Source organism: Cuculus canorus, chromosome Z, assembly GCF_017976375.1.
Source record: "Cuculus canorus isolate bCucCan1 chromosome Z, bCucCan1.pri, whole genome shotgun sequence".
NCBI lineage: Eukaryota > Metazoa > Chordata > Aves > Cuculiformes > Cuculidae > Cuculus > Cuculus canorus.
The window spans coordinates 53,797,259-53,814,974 of NC_071441.1; the positions used below are offsets into that span (position 1 = coordinate 53,797,259).

At 41.2% G+C, this 17,716-nt stretch overlaps 1 protein-coding gene across 1 annotated transcript in view; it reads left to right on the top strand.

Moving 5' to 3' along the window:
- Window positions 1-7,808: 7,808 nt before the first annotated feature.
- The window catches only part of EDIL3 (EGF like repeats and discoidin domains 3), a 259,985-nt gene continuing 250,077 nt past the window's right edge, over window positions 7,809-17,716 (top strand). The window contains exon 1 of the mRNA XM_054055095.1: window positions 7,809-8,134. Within this exon, the coding sequence (XP_053911070.1) occupies window positions 8,083-8,134 (52 nt within the window). The 5' untranslated portion in view covers window positions 7,809-8,082. The remainder of the gene's footprint in view (window positions 8,135-17,716) is intronic.

Here is a 17,716-nt window from a genome sequence, read left to right on the forward strand (position 1 = left end):
CATTTTATTTACTTATTCTTTTGCCCATTCACTTGTTTCTCTCCTGTGCTTCACGTTTTCCACTGTAAATGTAAGCTAGAAATCATCCAAGGAGTGAGATGTTGCTGCTGCACCTTGGCACAACCTCTAGCATAGTCTAGCTTCAGTCCCCAGCCTTTACAACGGCTATCACTGAGATAAAATCAAGTGAGACAAAATGAAGACTTCTCAAAAATATCACGAGAATGAAAGCACTCATTGGACAAATGGAGTCCTTGAGGGGAAGGGAACAGCTAAGATATTTAATTGATATACCAGAAAATCAGATGAAGCAGCTATATTGTCTGATTCAGAGTATGGGGAGGAATCTCAACATCTGGTGTCAGGCAAGTGTTCTGGCTGCTGTACCACCAACAATCTGAAATGAAAAGATCTCCTGTTTTCTTTAGATGAGTATCTCCTTTTCTATCTTGCTCACAAATGTTCTAACAGTCATGAAAAATATGACCTTTCAGAAATTTAACTGGAACTAGCACAAGTCTTTTCTTCAACTTTTTTTTTTTTTGTGTCTGTGTAGTGACTGTCAATATCTAATGCATGTGTCTGGGTCCTACTTCAACCCCCTCACAAGACTGCCACAAACCAACTAAAGCAAAACTATTAATAGAAGAAGGGGGGGGGGGGGGGAAACCCATAACCCCAAACAAACAAATGAAAAAAAAAAAAACAAAGCAAAAAAACAAGAACACATAGAAATAATTTTATGTGACAAGGAAAAGTTGTCATACATTGAGAGAGGATGGCTCTGTCAGTCCAGTGCAGTGTTATAAAATCTCTCGCATTGTCAAATTCCAACCTGAAGTCTATACAAAATGTGGTGATTGGCTTCCCACTCATCAGAAGATGAAAGAAAAAGTTTTAGGTAGTTCAGTTCTCTTATTGTTTTACACAAAACCAATTATTGCAATCTACTAGGTGTGTATAACGTTGATTTTAAATGCACTCCACCATGAGACACCAGGTGTCAAAAGCTTCCCAGCTCTAAAATATTCTCTTAGTTTGAAATCACAAGGTCTTTGACTCAGTTTGCAGTTAAGTCTCTGAAATGTAGATAGCATAACTCCATTAAATACTTTATTGTGATCTAATGGTTCCTCCCCTGGGTTCTGAAATTCAGTGTGAATGAGCTGTTAAAACTAAACGTGCAATATAAGTGCTGAAAGTGAGACAAAAGAATTTTAAAAAATACATTAGAAATCTCTTTTTCTCTCTCAGAATAAAAAATTAACAAGAAGGAAAAAAAAGAAAAAGGAATTAATTCTTATTTATTGGAACAAGCTGCAACAGAAAATTTAGAGAAAAGCAGCCTCATACACTGTAAGCATTGCTTACAGTTTAAATGGTTAAAGAATACTCTTGCTAAGATGAAAATATATTTTGTGGGTATCTGAAATAAACTCTTCCAACAAGGTCACTCATCGTGTCCTTAGAATTTATATATAAATAACAGTAGGATGCAAACCTTGGTGTAACATATTTAAATTTGCAAAATGGCAACTCCAGCATCTATGTAGCAGTGAAGCAAAAAAAATAAAAACTCCAAACATTGGTCATTACAGATTTTGAGGTATGAACTTCAGATTTGCCTTTAAAAATCCTTATTTGGAATTCTATCAGCTTTCTTCTACCACAGCCCTTGTGTATTTTGTAGAAATCCAGCATCAGCCGCATTTGATCAAGTGGTAACAACACCACTGATAAGAGATTTCAAAGCTCACAACAGGCTTTGCATAAGAATGAATCCTTCCAGCTTCTAGAAACCTGGCTCACTAGGTTGCACTTCACACAAGTTCGTGCTAGATTCAGGGGGCTATCAGATACAAACATTGAGGGAAGAGAGGAAAGGCAAAATTTGCTAGAGACTCCAAAGAACTGTTGTCAGCTTTTTCCTAAAACAGCTGTTAAGAGTGGTGTATGTGTTTGATAGTGACCTAATGCTCCCGTTAACAATCATGATTTAGCTTTGCCATAAAAAGGAGTACAACAAACAGGGCAGAACAACCTTTATTAGAGCAAGAGCTGAAGGTACTGAAGGCCATGTGTGCAAGCGGATAAAATAGGAATCATGCACCAGTGGAGACAGATACAAACTCTAAAAGCAGAGAGGAGTGCGTTAACTCATTTTTGTAAAGAACTGAGTTTGTAAGGAACTATTCAACCAGAGAGTCTCTTTTTCACCAACCGATTTCCTTTCAGTGCACAGGTTTGCAGCTGGAAGTGGGATGCAGGCCATGGAGGGTACAGAAACATAACATACAAGGTGCCAGTCAGTCTCCCTCTATCAAGTGCAAAAGCAATTTACAAACTGATGTAGGTTGCAAAGCCACTGGCTAGGTAGATTCATGGACTCTCTGGGTGCTCATTTTCCTCTCAAGAACCTCTTATCCCATAGTCCTCTAACAGAGGGACTTGCATCCTTACAGCATCACTGCCTGCTGGCACAGCATCTCAAGCAGTAAACTAACTTGTATCCATATCAGAAGACCCCCGTGCTTGCTGTGATTGATACTTTATAGGGGCGCATCTTTGCCTTTTTACCTTAACATGAGCAATGTAGAGGAGCAACATCAACGTTTAACTCAGACCTTCCTATGTAAAAAGCAGAGGAACAATGCAGGGTTGGATACAAAGTGCCTGCAAAGGCACAACAGACACAAACAGTAGCAGTATTCAGCCACTACACAGGCCTTACTGCTACCGAAAGAACCACTATTCACCATTCCCATAAATTTATACTGCTAACTTTCTTCCTTTCACAAGTGTGCAGGGAATAATTTCAGCTGAAATTAATTAGTATCTAGTTCCACAATGTCAATGGTGTGAAGAAAGATATGTAGGACAAATGTATTAATACCTCACTTCAGGGGGTTTCTGACACCTCAGCTTGTGCAGTCTTCTCCTCTTTTATGTTCTTGTGCACATTACACATTCATACTATGAGTGGCAAAGTATTAATCTTAAAACACGCTTACAGAAGTAGTGATTGCATGGGATTCTTAAACAACTGTCCTCTGTAGAAAATAAAGGCTTATTTCCAAGACAAACGAAAGGGAATCAAAACCAATTATGGTACTGATATTGCTGCCTACTTTCTGTAAAGTCAAAACCCTATCCCCACGCTACAGGAGAGGGAAAGAAAAAATCATTATTTTTTTTTTAACACATCAGATTTGACTGTTACCTTGTGTTGCACAGCCACTTCCCTCTCTTACCTGCAATGTAGCATTACATGACGCTTCTTTTGAACAAGAAAGGTTTGAGGGAAACAGGATCTTCTATGCTTTACACAACAAAACCCCACGTTGACTTAACTGGAAACCCCAAATATTCAAGAAGCAGCAGATCAGGGTCTGTTTGGGAAGAGGAAAAAGGCTAGTTTCCTTTTTCAGAGGCAGTGTCAACCAAAAGAATAATTCTGGCAGTGTTGCGGTGTTGATGACAGACAGAGGTAGTACCTGTTCTTTTCTCCAAGGCACATGTATGCTAATGAATCGCAGAGTGAGAATAGCTTGTTATATGGAAAGGTGTACGACAAATTCATGATGAACAAAGTACATATTATTAGAAAACATTATGGAAAGTTCTACTGCTTGTGTGCAGCAGTGGCTTTTTAGAGTCTTAATCATAATTGCAGTGGCAATATAATCTCTGCCTTTACACTCTGGGCTCTGAGCTTGTCCTGATCTCTCACTTTAAGAGGGCTTAGATCTGGGTAGTGCTTTTATGGGAGCTAGTGATAAAGCTGATCTCTTAAGAAAAGCTGGTATCCAAGATACCCTAAGGGTGTTAAAGGGTAATTGACAGGTTCCATTTATGTTTACTGGAAGACTTCTAAAACTGGCAAGAGGTTAGCAAACAGTGAGGATAAGCTCTTACTCTTTTACTAGTGCAGCGGTGATGACAGTTACCCCCTTTACCTTTTGTGAACAAGTATTAGAGCTTATATCACTACTATTAAACACTAAAAATTATTCTATCACTTACTCTAAAAAATGTGTTTGTTTAGCAAATTAAGATTTGTTGTTGTAGTTCCTTCACTGATGGCTTTTTATCTAAGGGCAGCAAGGCAGATGGCTGCCTATGTTTCTAATGGCTATATTTCTTTCCTGTTTGAGGTACTACAGGACTTCAAAGGGTTAATTTAAGAATTTGAGGTAGGACAGGAAATATTACAGACAAAAGACAGAAAAAAAACCCAAAAAGGTACTAATGAAAAGAAGATGGAACAAAAAAAGGGGACATTACCAGCAATGAAATAGCTCTTGACAACTGTCAAAGAAACTGACAGTGTTGTTTTCCCTTTGAAAAGTAGTGGTGGATCTGTCTCTCTGCTCTAACCATTTCCATTCCAGAAGATCAAGAGGGATCCCCAGCCTAAGCATGGGCAGTTTTAGACAATTTTCACACTAATCCTATTAGGCTGAAATTCCTGGTAAACAATGCTGATCATCTAAATGGAAAAAAAAGTTTAAAAAAATTGATGCAAAAAAGTTCTTGACCCAGAGTGATTAGTAAACAAACAATATAAACAGTTGCACATTAGAGTGCAACCAAATAAAATTCAGCAGAAATTATGCTGAAACGTAAAAAAGTGCAGAAACAATTTGGAAATTGACAAGCGGTCTTTAAGTCCTATGATCTCACAGCAATGGCAGAAAAAAGAAGTAAAAATAAAAATGTGGCAGTTCTTGAGCCATTTTGGTACTAAATTACAGAGCACAAAGCATGTAATTAATTTACACAAAGGAAGAATTTTATACTACAGATAAGTATCAAAATACAAATATAAAAATGCAGTATTTCTGTATGTTATATAAATATTAAAATCCATGCACAGGTGAGGATGTCAGCTTGAGTTGCAGATATGATAGCAAATAAGGGAACAACTGTCTTCAAGATGTCTTGAGTCCTGGGTTTTCCTGTATGAAAATGATGTTTACATACCTGTAGTACTTATAAATGGTAGCAGAGTGAAAAGACAGTTTTTCCCACCACCAAGTGGGGCAGTTTTTTCAAGAACATTGTGTACAACAAGTGGCAAAAATCCATAATTTTTCAGCTTTAGAGGACAATGAAAGGCTCTAGGTCAGCCTTTTCACCTAGAAGGTCTGGTCACTGTGGGCAGAGAGTGCTGTGACATACTGCAACCACAACAACACTGCTGACAGCGCTGGTGACATAGCAGTGAAGAACTGTAGGTGCATAGCACAACAGCATAGAGAGTCTTAGGTAAAATTCAGGCTAGCACAGTAAATAGGTTTAACTTATACATATCAGAAATTCATATTAAATCCTAGATGTAAATAATCACTGCATCTGAGTTGCAAGGAAGAAACAGCCTGTACCTGGGAGCCATCCTCACAGCACTGAGCTGGAGCAGGTGCATTGCCCTGTGCTATGAAAAATAACTTGGATAGAAGTAAGATGCTGGATGAAGGGGATCTCCTATAGCATCCCCGAGTCAGTGTCCTTCATGGAACATGGGGGAGCAAGCAAGAGAAAGCAGCACCTAATGAGCAGCCTAGCAGAGGGGCAGCAAGAAAGCTGCAGGAACCGTCTGATTGCTCTGAGATGGGGAGACAGATCTTGTTGAATAAAACTTATTCAAAAATCTGAAAACAAAAAGGCATTGCACTTTAGATAATAACGAAAGGAAACATAAAAGCCTTTTGTTATTTCATCCCTTTTGGCTGAATAAACAATGCCTGGCTTTGAAGAAGCTGTATCTGTGTCATTTTAATCACCTGCTAGTCACAGGCTCTCAGAGGAAAAAGGCTTCCCAGTACCAAGTGTAGTTAGGCCCTTCAGATTTATCCTAATTGGGGAAATAAAGGGGCTGCATTATGGGGTTATTCCCTCGAGAAAAGTAAAAAAAAAAGCACCGCTGCCACTTGGGGGTGCAGGCATGCTGGGCTGCCACAGTAGCTGAAGTGCAGCTTGCCTTCTAATTATGACAGCTGGATTCTTGGTTGTAAAATGGAGATAAGCAGTAAAATTAGCACCGTTGTGGAGAAACGATGCATTAATATCAGCAGCTTTGTTAAGGTTTCCTGAATTTCCACTATCTCTGAATTGAGAGTAACGCAACCCTCGAAGAGAGATAGTGTTTTCTTTCCAGACAGTAGCTCTTCAGGGAGATCTCTGGCATGGAAACTGATGTGTAAAATCCAAGTAGCTATAGAAGTAGTGATGCAATCACAAAGTATATCTGTACAGCAAAATGAAGGCATGACTGTAGCCCATGTCAGTGCTGCCCACTGAATTATGCGAGCACAACATAATAGCGAGGACAGTGAGAATTTGGGTGAATGCTACCAGCTACCACATGTCCAAAGAGATGTTGGAATAAAGCCTGTGCTAACATATCTTCTCTGATCATGTGGGCTTCATAAGTGCAGGGGAGATTTTTTTTTTCTGTATCTGTTCTAATATACTGGATAATTTTGTGGTCCCCCACTATGGATGACATGCATGATTGGTGTGTGCATCTGTGCTGTGTGTGCAAGCAGAAAAAGCTCTGCAATTCTGGGTGTAAAATGCTCTTTATCAAGGTGTCTATTCCTGGTAATTTCATAGTCAAACTAATACAAAAATCTTTTAATTCTTTCCTGACAATGTAATATATTCCAATGTCACAGAAAAATGCAATTAATTGCAAGCTCAGATGTAAAAGCTGAGTTGTAAAAGCTCAGAGGGTGCTTTAGGGAAGGGCTGTCACCCTGATACTTGCAGGCATTTAATGGTAGAGGAAGAGCTTGTAAAATGAAATCTTGGCAACTATTGCGAGATGCTAGCCAAAGTAGCAAACAGATTAGACTTATTGCTCCCACTCTTAAATTCACGATGTCTTTCCTTGTTGTCATGCAATCGGTCCGGACACTCAGGTTGTATGTATAGAAATACTTCTTAACAACCTAATGATGTTAAGTGCATTCTTCTCACTCAGCAACTGCATTAGCATTTAATATATTATTAATATAGGCTGTTTTGATATGAGGGCATCTAGAGGGGATGCAAATTACACGTATAAAATATCTGAAGAGCCTTTTGACTCCCATTGGCCAATTAGTACTTACTTCACTCTTGTAATATACACAGTAGTTGTATATACACAGGTAGGAAAAGAAAAAAAGCATTCAGTGGTCTGATGCTGGACCTTCCCGTTCACGACTTTGGACCACTTTGGAAATGTCTCCACGTCTCACATTCCCGCTTTGATTTCCTTTCAGTAACGGGCAGGATGACATCCTGCCTGGGGAAGCAGGTGGAAGAATGGGCACTGACATTTCATTTAAGTTCCCTACCTGGATGTTCGGGAGGGATTTAGAGTCCGCAGCTGAAGAAGGGCACAGTGAAGCGCAGGGTTTAGGCAACATCTGCAAGACGAAAGTTTGCGGAGGGTATAAAAGCCTCTGTGGAGGCGTGAATTCCCGAATAAAGAAGGCAGCCGCCCACGGGGCCACGGACTACATTAAGACACACCAGTTTGTCCCGGAGGAGGCACGCCAGGGGCGCAGCCCCAAGAGGGACCCAGTAAGGGCCCCTGGGGCAGAGGGGCACGGGGTGGGCTTTACGGGAAAAGCTCTGGCAGGAGCCAGCGCCTGCGTCCCTGCCCCCCGCGGCCCCCACACCACCACCACCCCGTCTCCGCACCGTCTGCCGGCGCGGGGGCGGAGCAGGTGCCAGGGTGTGCCGGGCAGCACCGCCCGCTTCTCCTCCCGAAGGGGCGCGCGGGGCGGGGGCGCAGCCGCGGTCGCACGCGGGGGAGGAGGAGGAGGAGGTGGCGGCGGGACGGAGGCGGCGGTTCGGGCCATGCTGGCGGCGCGGCGGCACCTGGCGGGCGAGCAGAGCCGGCGGGCGACGGGGCAGCCTCCTCGCCGCTGCTAAGGAGCGGGGCTGTTGGCAGCCGGGGGGCCGCGTCCCTGCGCCGGGAGGGACCATCGCATCGCATCGCATCGCATCGCCGGGCGGAGGCGCCGCCCGCTGCCTCCCTCCCTTCCCTTTCCTTTGGCAGAGGCGGCGCGGCCGCGGGAGGAGAGGACGATGAGCCGCGCGGTGCTGGCCTGGCTGGTGCTCTGCGGGAGCCTTGCCCGAGGTGAGGGGACGGGGATCGGGGAGCGCCGGGCAAAGTCGGAGCCGAAGTGCGCGGGGGGCCGGGGGAGCGCGACCCGCGAGGGGTCTCGCAGCGCCGGTGCCTCCGTCTGGGCTTGCCTCTGGTTTTCGTTTTTTTTTTTTTTTTTTTTTAATTAAAAAAAAAAAAAGCCCCACAACAAACAATAAAATACTTATCTCTACATTTTAAATAGAAGCCGACGAAAGAACCGTCCTCGGGCATGTATCGCTGTTAAACTGCGCTCGCTGAGAGGGCGAAAGAGATGCTGCGAGACCTTAAATGTAATCCAGATGAGCGACTGGGAAGATTTAATAATATCCGCAGAGCTGTCCACATCTCTTTTCCTTTCCTCCTCTCCACTTCCCCCCCCCCCCCCAAGTCACTGGTCTTCATTTTAATTTGAAGGCTGTTAGTTCTGAGACGGAGATCCAGCAAACCGCGGAACAGTGAGCGAGCATGTTTAGAGGCTTTAGTGTCTCGGCAGCAATGAAGAGCTCTTGTCAGGCTACCCTTTCCCTGCTTCCTTCTATAACTAGGGTAACTCTATTGAAACACCAACGGTGCCTTCTTCTCTGTGTCTCATGCCCCCCCACCCCCGTCCGAAAAAAAAGTCAAAACCCCCAAAACCCGACCCTACCCTTAAAAAGCCCCAAACTTTGGAGCTCTTAGAGTTGTCTTTATTATTATTTACAATAGTCATTTAGCGCAGGCTAGGTGGGTTTTCCTTCCTCTCATTAGAAAAGTTGTCGGAGCTCATGTTGCAACGAGATGAACGTCGTGAGGTGCTGGTGGAGGACCAGTTCCACAGCAGCAGAAAGCAGAGGGGCCGGGGTGGCAGGAAAGGCTCGGGGGGCTCTTCAGCTCCTGGCGGCCCCGAGGCAGCTGCAGCGCCGCCGGAGAAGGAGCGAAGCCCCGGGGGCCACCGCGTGTCCTCCGCACCGCCACCGCCCTGCTCGTCCCGCAGCACCAAATCCTGCCTGGGCGGCCCCCCTTCCCTCGGGGGGCTCCCCTCCCCTCTCCTGCCATGCCGAAGCTGCCTCTGCCCCTCCGCGCGGTTCGCAGGCTGCGGAGGATCTCCCGGGGCTGGAGAAGCTTAGGAGAGCAACCGTTATCCTAAGGAGTAACTGTTATCCTAATGAGTAACAGAATGTTTCCACTGACTCCCACACCTGTTCATGTCGTAATTGACTTTTTTTTTTTTTTTTAAATGAAATCGCTGTATCAGTAAAATTGAATATTTTATTAGATCTTAAATTATTCATCACGGCTTGACATCTAGCAACATTCACACAATTGCAGCGAGCATGTGATAGCTTATGCAATGTGTCCTTATACCTGCAGTTTATGTCCAGTCTTTTAACAAGATACTGTATCTGCCACAAAGTCTGGACCTGCCATAGATACTTTGTGTTGGTTGTCTATAGGACTTCTTATAGCTCACGTCTAAGATCTTTTTTCATTTAAGTTTACAGTCTTGTCATGTTTTTAGGTAACTTCTGAACAGAGACAACTTCGTAGGTTTTCTAGTAGGACTGAAATTGTAAGGAAAAAATCCATTTGCTTTGTAATTGCTTAAGCTCTTAGTGCTCAGTTAGTTTGTCCCTGGCTTTCAAAATGAAATGGAAGACAATTGTACAGTCTTTTTTTTTTTTTGTGCTGAAACAGTGGAACGCTGCTTGACAGGTCTGATATACTGGGTTAATTTTGCTTGCTGTCATAACGTTTACTTTTAATAGATCCTCTCAAAGTTATGATGACTGTAGGCACTTTAACAGAAACTCTTCAGAGAGCAGGTTTTGAACAGTACAAAACTTCTTGTGCATTATTTGAATGAACATTACTTGCTGGTGAGTCCACTTTCATAAGAGTGTGTAATGTTAGTGTCATCTATGCAGCAGCCAGGTCTTCCCAGTCTTTGTTTGGGGTACATTCCAGCTATTGATCAAAATTAAGTCATGTAGTTCATTACTGACCTGTGTTTCAAACCTATTCATAAAGGAAATTCCAACTGTTTTTTTTACTGGTCCTCTGAAAAATGGCTATGGAGATCAAAATGATGTTAATTCATCGTGACTTAAAAATCTCTTCTGCTTTGCATTCGGAACACATGCATAGTATATCAGAAAGATTTTTTTTCTGTCTTTTTTTTTTTTTTTTTAAGAAGAAAAAAAGGGTTAGAGAGAAGGGAGAGAGAGACTGAGAGAGAAATGAGGAAGATGAAAAAAAAATATCCCAATACAAGATTGGGATTTTCTTCTTTGGGGCTAGTCTGGTAAATCTGCAATCTCATGCATTGTAACAGAACTGATCTTCAGAGATGTGCTTATGTGCGCGCATATGATGAAACTAGGCTTCAAGGTTGCAGTGCCTTCTACTCCTGAGCTTGCAAGAAGATGCAGATGCGTTTTTGATAAAGCATGTCCTTTTAAACATATTTCAAAACAGCTGTAAGGTTTTACATTTGCTGCTGCTGCTGTTACTTGGTCAAATTTGAATGTGAGACAATCTGGTGTTCTATCTTGTAGTGGACAGATTGTAGTGCAAGAGCAACTACAGAGACCACAAGACATTATTTCAAGTGGAAGAAATACAGTGCATCTCATCTACAGTAATACAGATTTCTGAGTACCAACTTTGTATTTTTTTAGGAGAAAATGGGCCAATACCTTTCAGAACAGTTAGTGAAGGCTGGGATCAAATGGAAGGAATACATAATTTAAAACCAGTGGCTCTTTTAGTCCCCATCTTTAAGTAATGTAAGCTGATTGGCTACAGTAATGACACTAAGTGCATAGCAAATTGGTATATTCCATCTCTATTTGTTAAATATCTTTGCAACAGGGTCTTATGAATGTTTTCTGTTTCAGTTGTCTTTGTTGTGAGCTGATCCTTAAATTCTATCATGGTTTTCATTTAGCCTCATTTTTTTATGTGTGGTTTGCCTAAAAATGGCATTGATATTGCCAAAATGTAGCTCTTTATTTTAAGTCTGTATCCTGATCCTGAGATAAGTATTTTGGAACTTTCAAGGAACTGTTTTGAAGGTGTTGCCTTTTTCTCCATTACAGCAGGAACCTTCACTCTCTCTGAGGCTTAGAACTTTCTACAAAGCCTCTTTCTGCAGCTGCAAGAAGTAAAAGTGCTAAAAAACAAGAGTTTAACTGTAGCTTTGTTCTCATGTAGCTGTATTGAAACACTGAAAAGATCACAGACGCTTTTAAAGACGAAGATTTTTCTGTTTATCAAATGCCTTTGCATCTTTGGGCAGCATCTGCTTTTGTGCAAACTGCTGACAGTATGACCCCACATAATGATTTTCACTGTTCTTTTAACAAATTACATTTGTATTCAAATTGATTTTCCATGACTGCTTATACAGCCTCCAGAAAGTCTATAGCACTATTGCATTTTCTATGTGTCTGGTCAGCCTAGGACACAATGTGATGTCAAGCCATGGATTGTTATAACTGGAATTAATAATCCTGGTGGTATTAGTTGGGTTTTTTAAGCATCACACTTCCTTGTTCTGTGTCCTTTATGTCTTTGGGACTTTTTTCAAAGGATGTACTTCATACAAGGTTGTGCATAAATGGTAGCATAGTGAAAAGGGACACTGACTTTTGTTCCCTCCTCCACATTTTTTCAGTTACCATCCAGCTGAAAATCAAAGAAAGGATCCATTTTGGTAATTATTTCAGAAGACAATCATATTTTACTAAGAAGTTGATTTTTATTCCTTGAGTTAGCTGTTTATATACATGATGTCTATGTAGTAGCAGTTACAAACTCACAGCCTGATATCCTTTCAACGTAAGCAAGGGTATCTGGAGAAGCGGCATTTAAGAAACTGCAGGAGTCGAAAATAAATTATGTTATTCTCAATTTTATTTTGAGTCGAGTAGGAGTTAGTATGTTACTGTGTTCTTTTTTTTTTTTTTTTTTTTTTAGTTTCTTATACATTTCAAACTACGTAAACCACTGAGAATTTCTGAAATCTTAGGGGATGATCAGCATTGTGTTGCAAGTCATACTGGGCTTCACTGTAGCATACTTGAAATTTAGCTGCTTAGCGTCTAAAAGAGTATGGGTTGAACATCAAAGCAGTGTTAATTTATTTAAAATTTTGAAAGAAATTCACACTGAAATTATGAGCTTAAACTTTTCTTCGTCAGATGGTACATTGCAAAATAAAAAATGAAAAAGATTCAAACACAAATAAGTGTAAGAACCTTAACATTTGCATATTTGGAAGATGTCTCGTACTGGAGGACCTACATACCTTTTCCATTTCATGTGAGTGGAGGAAAAAGTAGGAGGAAAGCTAACATCAGCCTAAACTCAGTGTTTTACATCAGCCTGAGGAATATGTGATAATCAGTCTAGATTTCCTAGATTGTGTAAGTTCTTGTCCTAGAGGGAGCGCTGCTCACTGTGTGTAGTGACACTAGCGTATGGCTAATTTTCTAACGATGCAGTGTGTAGAGGGTATAGCAGATTTTGTGCCATTCATATTGCAGGAGAGCATGAACTTGTTCGAAAACAGTAACTATAATTGTGGACCTCTATGCTGGATATTACTAGGGGCTGAGCTAGCGGCTCAAGTGTTGCAGAAATTCAGAGGCGCAGAATTCTATGCATGTCTCTTCATTTTATCAAAACTCGGTCTTCCTGTTGTGGGAATATACTTACAGTTTTTTTCTGTTCATTTGGTTTTTTTTGGTTTTTTTTCCCTCTTTAATCAGCAAGCTGTTTTACCTTTTGTGACAGTGGGGGTGTTCTTCTATTTTAAGTTTTAAAAGCTGAGAAATGAAACAGATTGTGCTTATCTCATAAAGTGTCTAGCTAATCTAGCTAATAATTACAGTATGTGGTGTGTGAGTGAATACGTTATCATATGAAATAAACATGAAAACGACTTCATTTTACATACTATGTAGTGGCTATGTGCATACATACTGTACTGTGGGTATTCCCACAGTTTAGGTAGTGTACAGAGGAATTACATTCATGTATGTGCCACACATCTAGTCATATACTTCTAAAAGTTTGGGTTCTGATTCTGTGGTTCTAAGACTTTGTCTTTCCATGAACTTGGGATACAGAGCTCTGTAGTTCAAGTCAAAATTTGTTATATTGAATAAAAGCAATGAATATCTGAGGCCGTTTTTTTGAGACTTCACCCTCCCCCCCTACAAATTTTTAATGAGGGCCACTTATAGCAAAGGTTTTTTATGACTGTATGAGTTTGGTGAAATTTTCTGAAAATATGGAATTAAGTGTTTGTTTGTCTATGCCATTCAAATGGAGAATTCTGGAGTATACTTGTGGCAGCAGAACATCCAATTTTTGGGTTTAGGATTTAAGACTTTAACCATAATATTTAAAGCAATAAATTCAAGTATTCAGATGGCAGCTGGGAGCAGCAGCAGATGGATTAGCAGGCGTAAGAAGATCTGCTGTCCTTGCGTGAAGCTCAAGCAGGAACTTTGCGCATCCCAGTATGAAACTAAAAGTGTGAGAGAAACTTGCACAACCTCTTCAGTTTCATAAGTCATACATGACCTTGGAGGCCACAGGGGGAAGAGGGGGGCAGCCAGGGCACTGCTGTCCTCCGCCAGGGGATGTGGGAAGTTTGGTGTGGGTGCTGCCTGCTGTCTTTCATCCCAGGTGGCATGTAGGAAAACTGGGGCAGATCTGGAGGCATAACCTGTTGGCATGCAGTGGTGATTAAAGCTGTTGAGAAATTTGCCAAGCAGTTATACTTTATCAGAACATTGCAATTCTGTACATGTAAGAGTTCAATCAGTAATCAGTCTTCCCTGTCCTACTTTGATGTTTAGCTTGCTCATTTGGGACATGGACAGCATGGGTTCAAGTTGGCTGTTAAGTGGTTCAGACTATGGGTTTGAATCTGAGAATTTCAATTTTTTTAATTTTAATACAGAACAGGACTTCTCCAGTGTTTTGCAAATAATCTCATTTCCAACTTCCTGTCCTTGTTGCCCTGCACCTCTTATTTCCTTAGTTGTTTTAAGTTTTAAACAACACCAGGCATTTGTGCATAGGCGAATTGTGGCCTTGTCGTAGGATAAACCTACATAGAGGGCCTTCTTCTGTGTCTTTTTCAGTATCCTCACAATAATAAATTTTTGACAGACATAATAACCTGAAAGAGATTAATGCTTTGCCAGTTTTTAGCTGCGGTGATTTTATTTGCCATGCATCTTTGTGGGGAGGCTGACAAAACTTCTACAAAAACTGTTTTTTTCCTGTCATTGTCAAGATGCTGTCTCAACCTGTAAAATTATGGAGATCTATGACAGCAGTGTGTAAATAACAGTAATTTCTGCCATCTGATTACTCATGTCTTAGTTTCTACAATAATGAAGCTACAACAGGTGATACTTTTGGATAAGACATACATGCCACGTGTGCATGCGAAAAAAAATAAAGTATGTTTGATTTATTTTAACATTTACATTTTTCAATCCATTCCTCTCTCATGTACAACAGTTTCTATCACTGCTGGATATTATTGCGCACAATCAGCCACTTTAATCCAGGCATCGTCACTGATGATTCTCCATTGAAACCTCATAGACCATGCTGCTTTAATCTGTTTGTGAGTTTTTTGTTTTTCTAGTTAAAGACTATGTTTGCAGATAGTGGCCTAGGCTCTGAGACTGACCTATTTTTTTTTTCTTTTAGTCACACCCTTTGCAGTTTGGGCTTCTTGGAATAGAGATGGAGAAAATATTATTTGCAATATAACTTGTTAGATTCCTTACTGGTGTGAGGAATTGCACAAGACTGCCATACAGGGGCTTTTCTAGGTTAAAAATGAAGACCTGGTAGCTGATTGCTTTCAGATACTACTACAGACCTATTTTAAAGCCACTGAATGTCCATTTATTTGAAAAATTTTAAGGGAAGATTATATTAGTACTATGAATAGCATACAGTGTGGATGGGGAAATTATGTGCTGTTGTCATGGGAAGTACCAAAAAAATGACCTAGTAGTTCTCTTCTGTGGTAAATCCTTATATATTTCTTTAAAGGTGCTTTTGTCAGACTTCTTTGATGTCTTTTTATGGCTTACCTTCTGACCTTATGGAAAATGATGCGTTATTTATAGGTAGTCCTTCAGGATGAAGATCCACCTCTTTAATAATGGCTTTCATTTTCCTAGGTGTGATTAAGCCCATCCTACTGTAACTTTTTCACCTTCTTCTCTAGGCTTCTCTATAACCTAGTGTCCTTGTTCAGGTGCATGTTTTCTTTCAGAAACTTCTGTACAATGCTGTACTTTTGTACTATTGCACATTTAGACATACATTTACACTCTGGTTCCTTCCTGTGGTGGTTTTAGATAACCTCAAACTCTGCTCCAAATGTGTGTTTTGTGGTTCAGCCTATTACTAAACTCATAGTGAACAACCAGACATCAACAAAGGTAACTGAAGCAATGTCAGACGCACTTGGGAATGTGGTCTCAGAGGTGTTTCTCTTTTGTGAAATCTGAGGGGAAGAAAAATGAAAGCAACATTTGTCGGTAGGAATCCTAAGATCACCTGGAGTAATACGTAGTTGACTGTATACACTGGCTTAATGTTGACCACATCTATATCACTTCACACAGTGAGAGCAGTTATTACTCCAGTATGCCATAGTATCTTTCAGTATGGGTGAACAACTGTCCTAATATGCATTTAAAATGCTGAGTCTTGAGTAAGAGTAGACTAGTAAAAGTTGTGGCTCTGACACATAGGTCAGAGCCTCTAGGCCACTGGTGGGGTGAAATAAGGCTCTAGTCTGTAGGAAAATTCCAAAGTCACTATTTTGTTACTGTTGAACATCAGCTGAGATCAGCAATTCTGCCATGTGAGATTTGACAGTATGGCCAAGCCCATTGCTCTTTGTGACTGACTTTTCCCTAATTTCAGCTGTGGTGATGGCCTTATACAGAGCAATAAACCACTTTATTTCTGTGCCGTGCTAGTTTTCTGATAGTTTAGCTTGTTGGAATGACTTAGGGCAGGACCAGGCAAGCTCTAGTGCTTGTGCAAGGAAGGGCAGTGGGAAGAGGGAGTGGGGAGCGAGTGGTATGGGGCTGTTGAACACCAGATGTGTGTGCACCTGATTAATTCAGGTGGAAGTTGCAAGTAGTTTTCTGGGTCACAGCTTACAAATTTTTTTTTCCAAGAAATATGCTTATGTACCTATCCCTCCAGATGCTTGCTGTCTCTCAATGTGTGAGTGTCCCACATCTGTTCAGGGCCAAACAGGTGCACTTAAACCAATTTCATAGAATCATTGAATGGTTTAGGTTGAATGGGACTTTAAAGATCATCTAGCTCCAACCCTCCAGTGACTAGACCAGGCTGCTTGAGGCCCCATCCAGCCTGACCTTGAACACTTCCAGGGTGGTGGCACCCACAAATGTGTTCTAGTGCCTCACCACCCTCGTCGTGAAGAATTTCTTCCTAATGTCTAATTTTGAGCAGGGAAACAAGATCATTTGCTTCTCCACCCGGTCGTAATGCGCAGAATGCCACATTTCTTCCTGCCTGTGTATAGCTATATATCACCCACTGTGGAAACCAGGTAAGGAACCTGACCCATGAGTATGCATTGTGTTCCTATCTGCATTGCCTTGGCATGGCTGTAGGCAGAGAAGCAAATTCTGCATTTCTCCCACCATCTCCCAGACTGTAGTATCTGCATGACTGCCTCACCATCCTGGGGCCCATCAAGCGTTGATTAACTAAACTGTCCTGGTAGGTTATTTTGATGAGGACAGATTACAGTGTTTTTATTCACTAATTATTTTGTGCCAAATATTTGTCTTCTGGATAAAGATCGCTCCTTGGCCATGCAAAGTAGATGAGGCTTAGGAGCTCCTAGTGTGCTCTCAGTAGAGCTGGAGGAGCTGCCTGCCTTAGAAATTCTGCCCTGGCTTGTTTCTAAATGCTTCAGAACTACTGGTGAGTAGGTGTGGTCTGGCCTCTCTATTCAGACCAGCTGAAGGTTGAGCAGAAGGAAGAAGCCAAAGTGGGTAAAATCACTACAAATTTCAGTTAGTTCAGGAAAAAGAGAACACTTTGCAAAATGTTAATTTTTTTTCAATTATTTATTTCATGATGACTTCATATGTATGTGTGCATGCTGAATCTGACAGCTGGATTCAGTTGGATAAAGCCACATCTATCAGCAAGGAAGCGACCTGATCAAGAAGTGATGTGACCTTCACAGGTGGCAGTGCCCCTTTAGACTAGCTTCACACACCAGCCTTAATGGGAGCTGTGTCTCTTCCTGGGGTTTAAGACCAGTGATTAACTAATTTTGACCAAGTAGTTTGCTGCTTGATTGGTTTTGATAGACAAGTTTTGATTTTTTTATTATTTCCTGTAGAAGGCAATAAAAAATAGGTATAATTGTGGTTATGGCATTATACTCATAGAAAAATATTGACAGAATTTTAAATCCCAACTAAAAATTTCTTTTAAGGCAGAGGAGGGAACGAATATCCCCAAATTATACCCCAACTTTGCTGGAATAAAGAT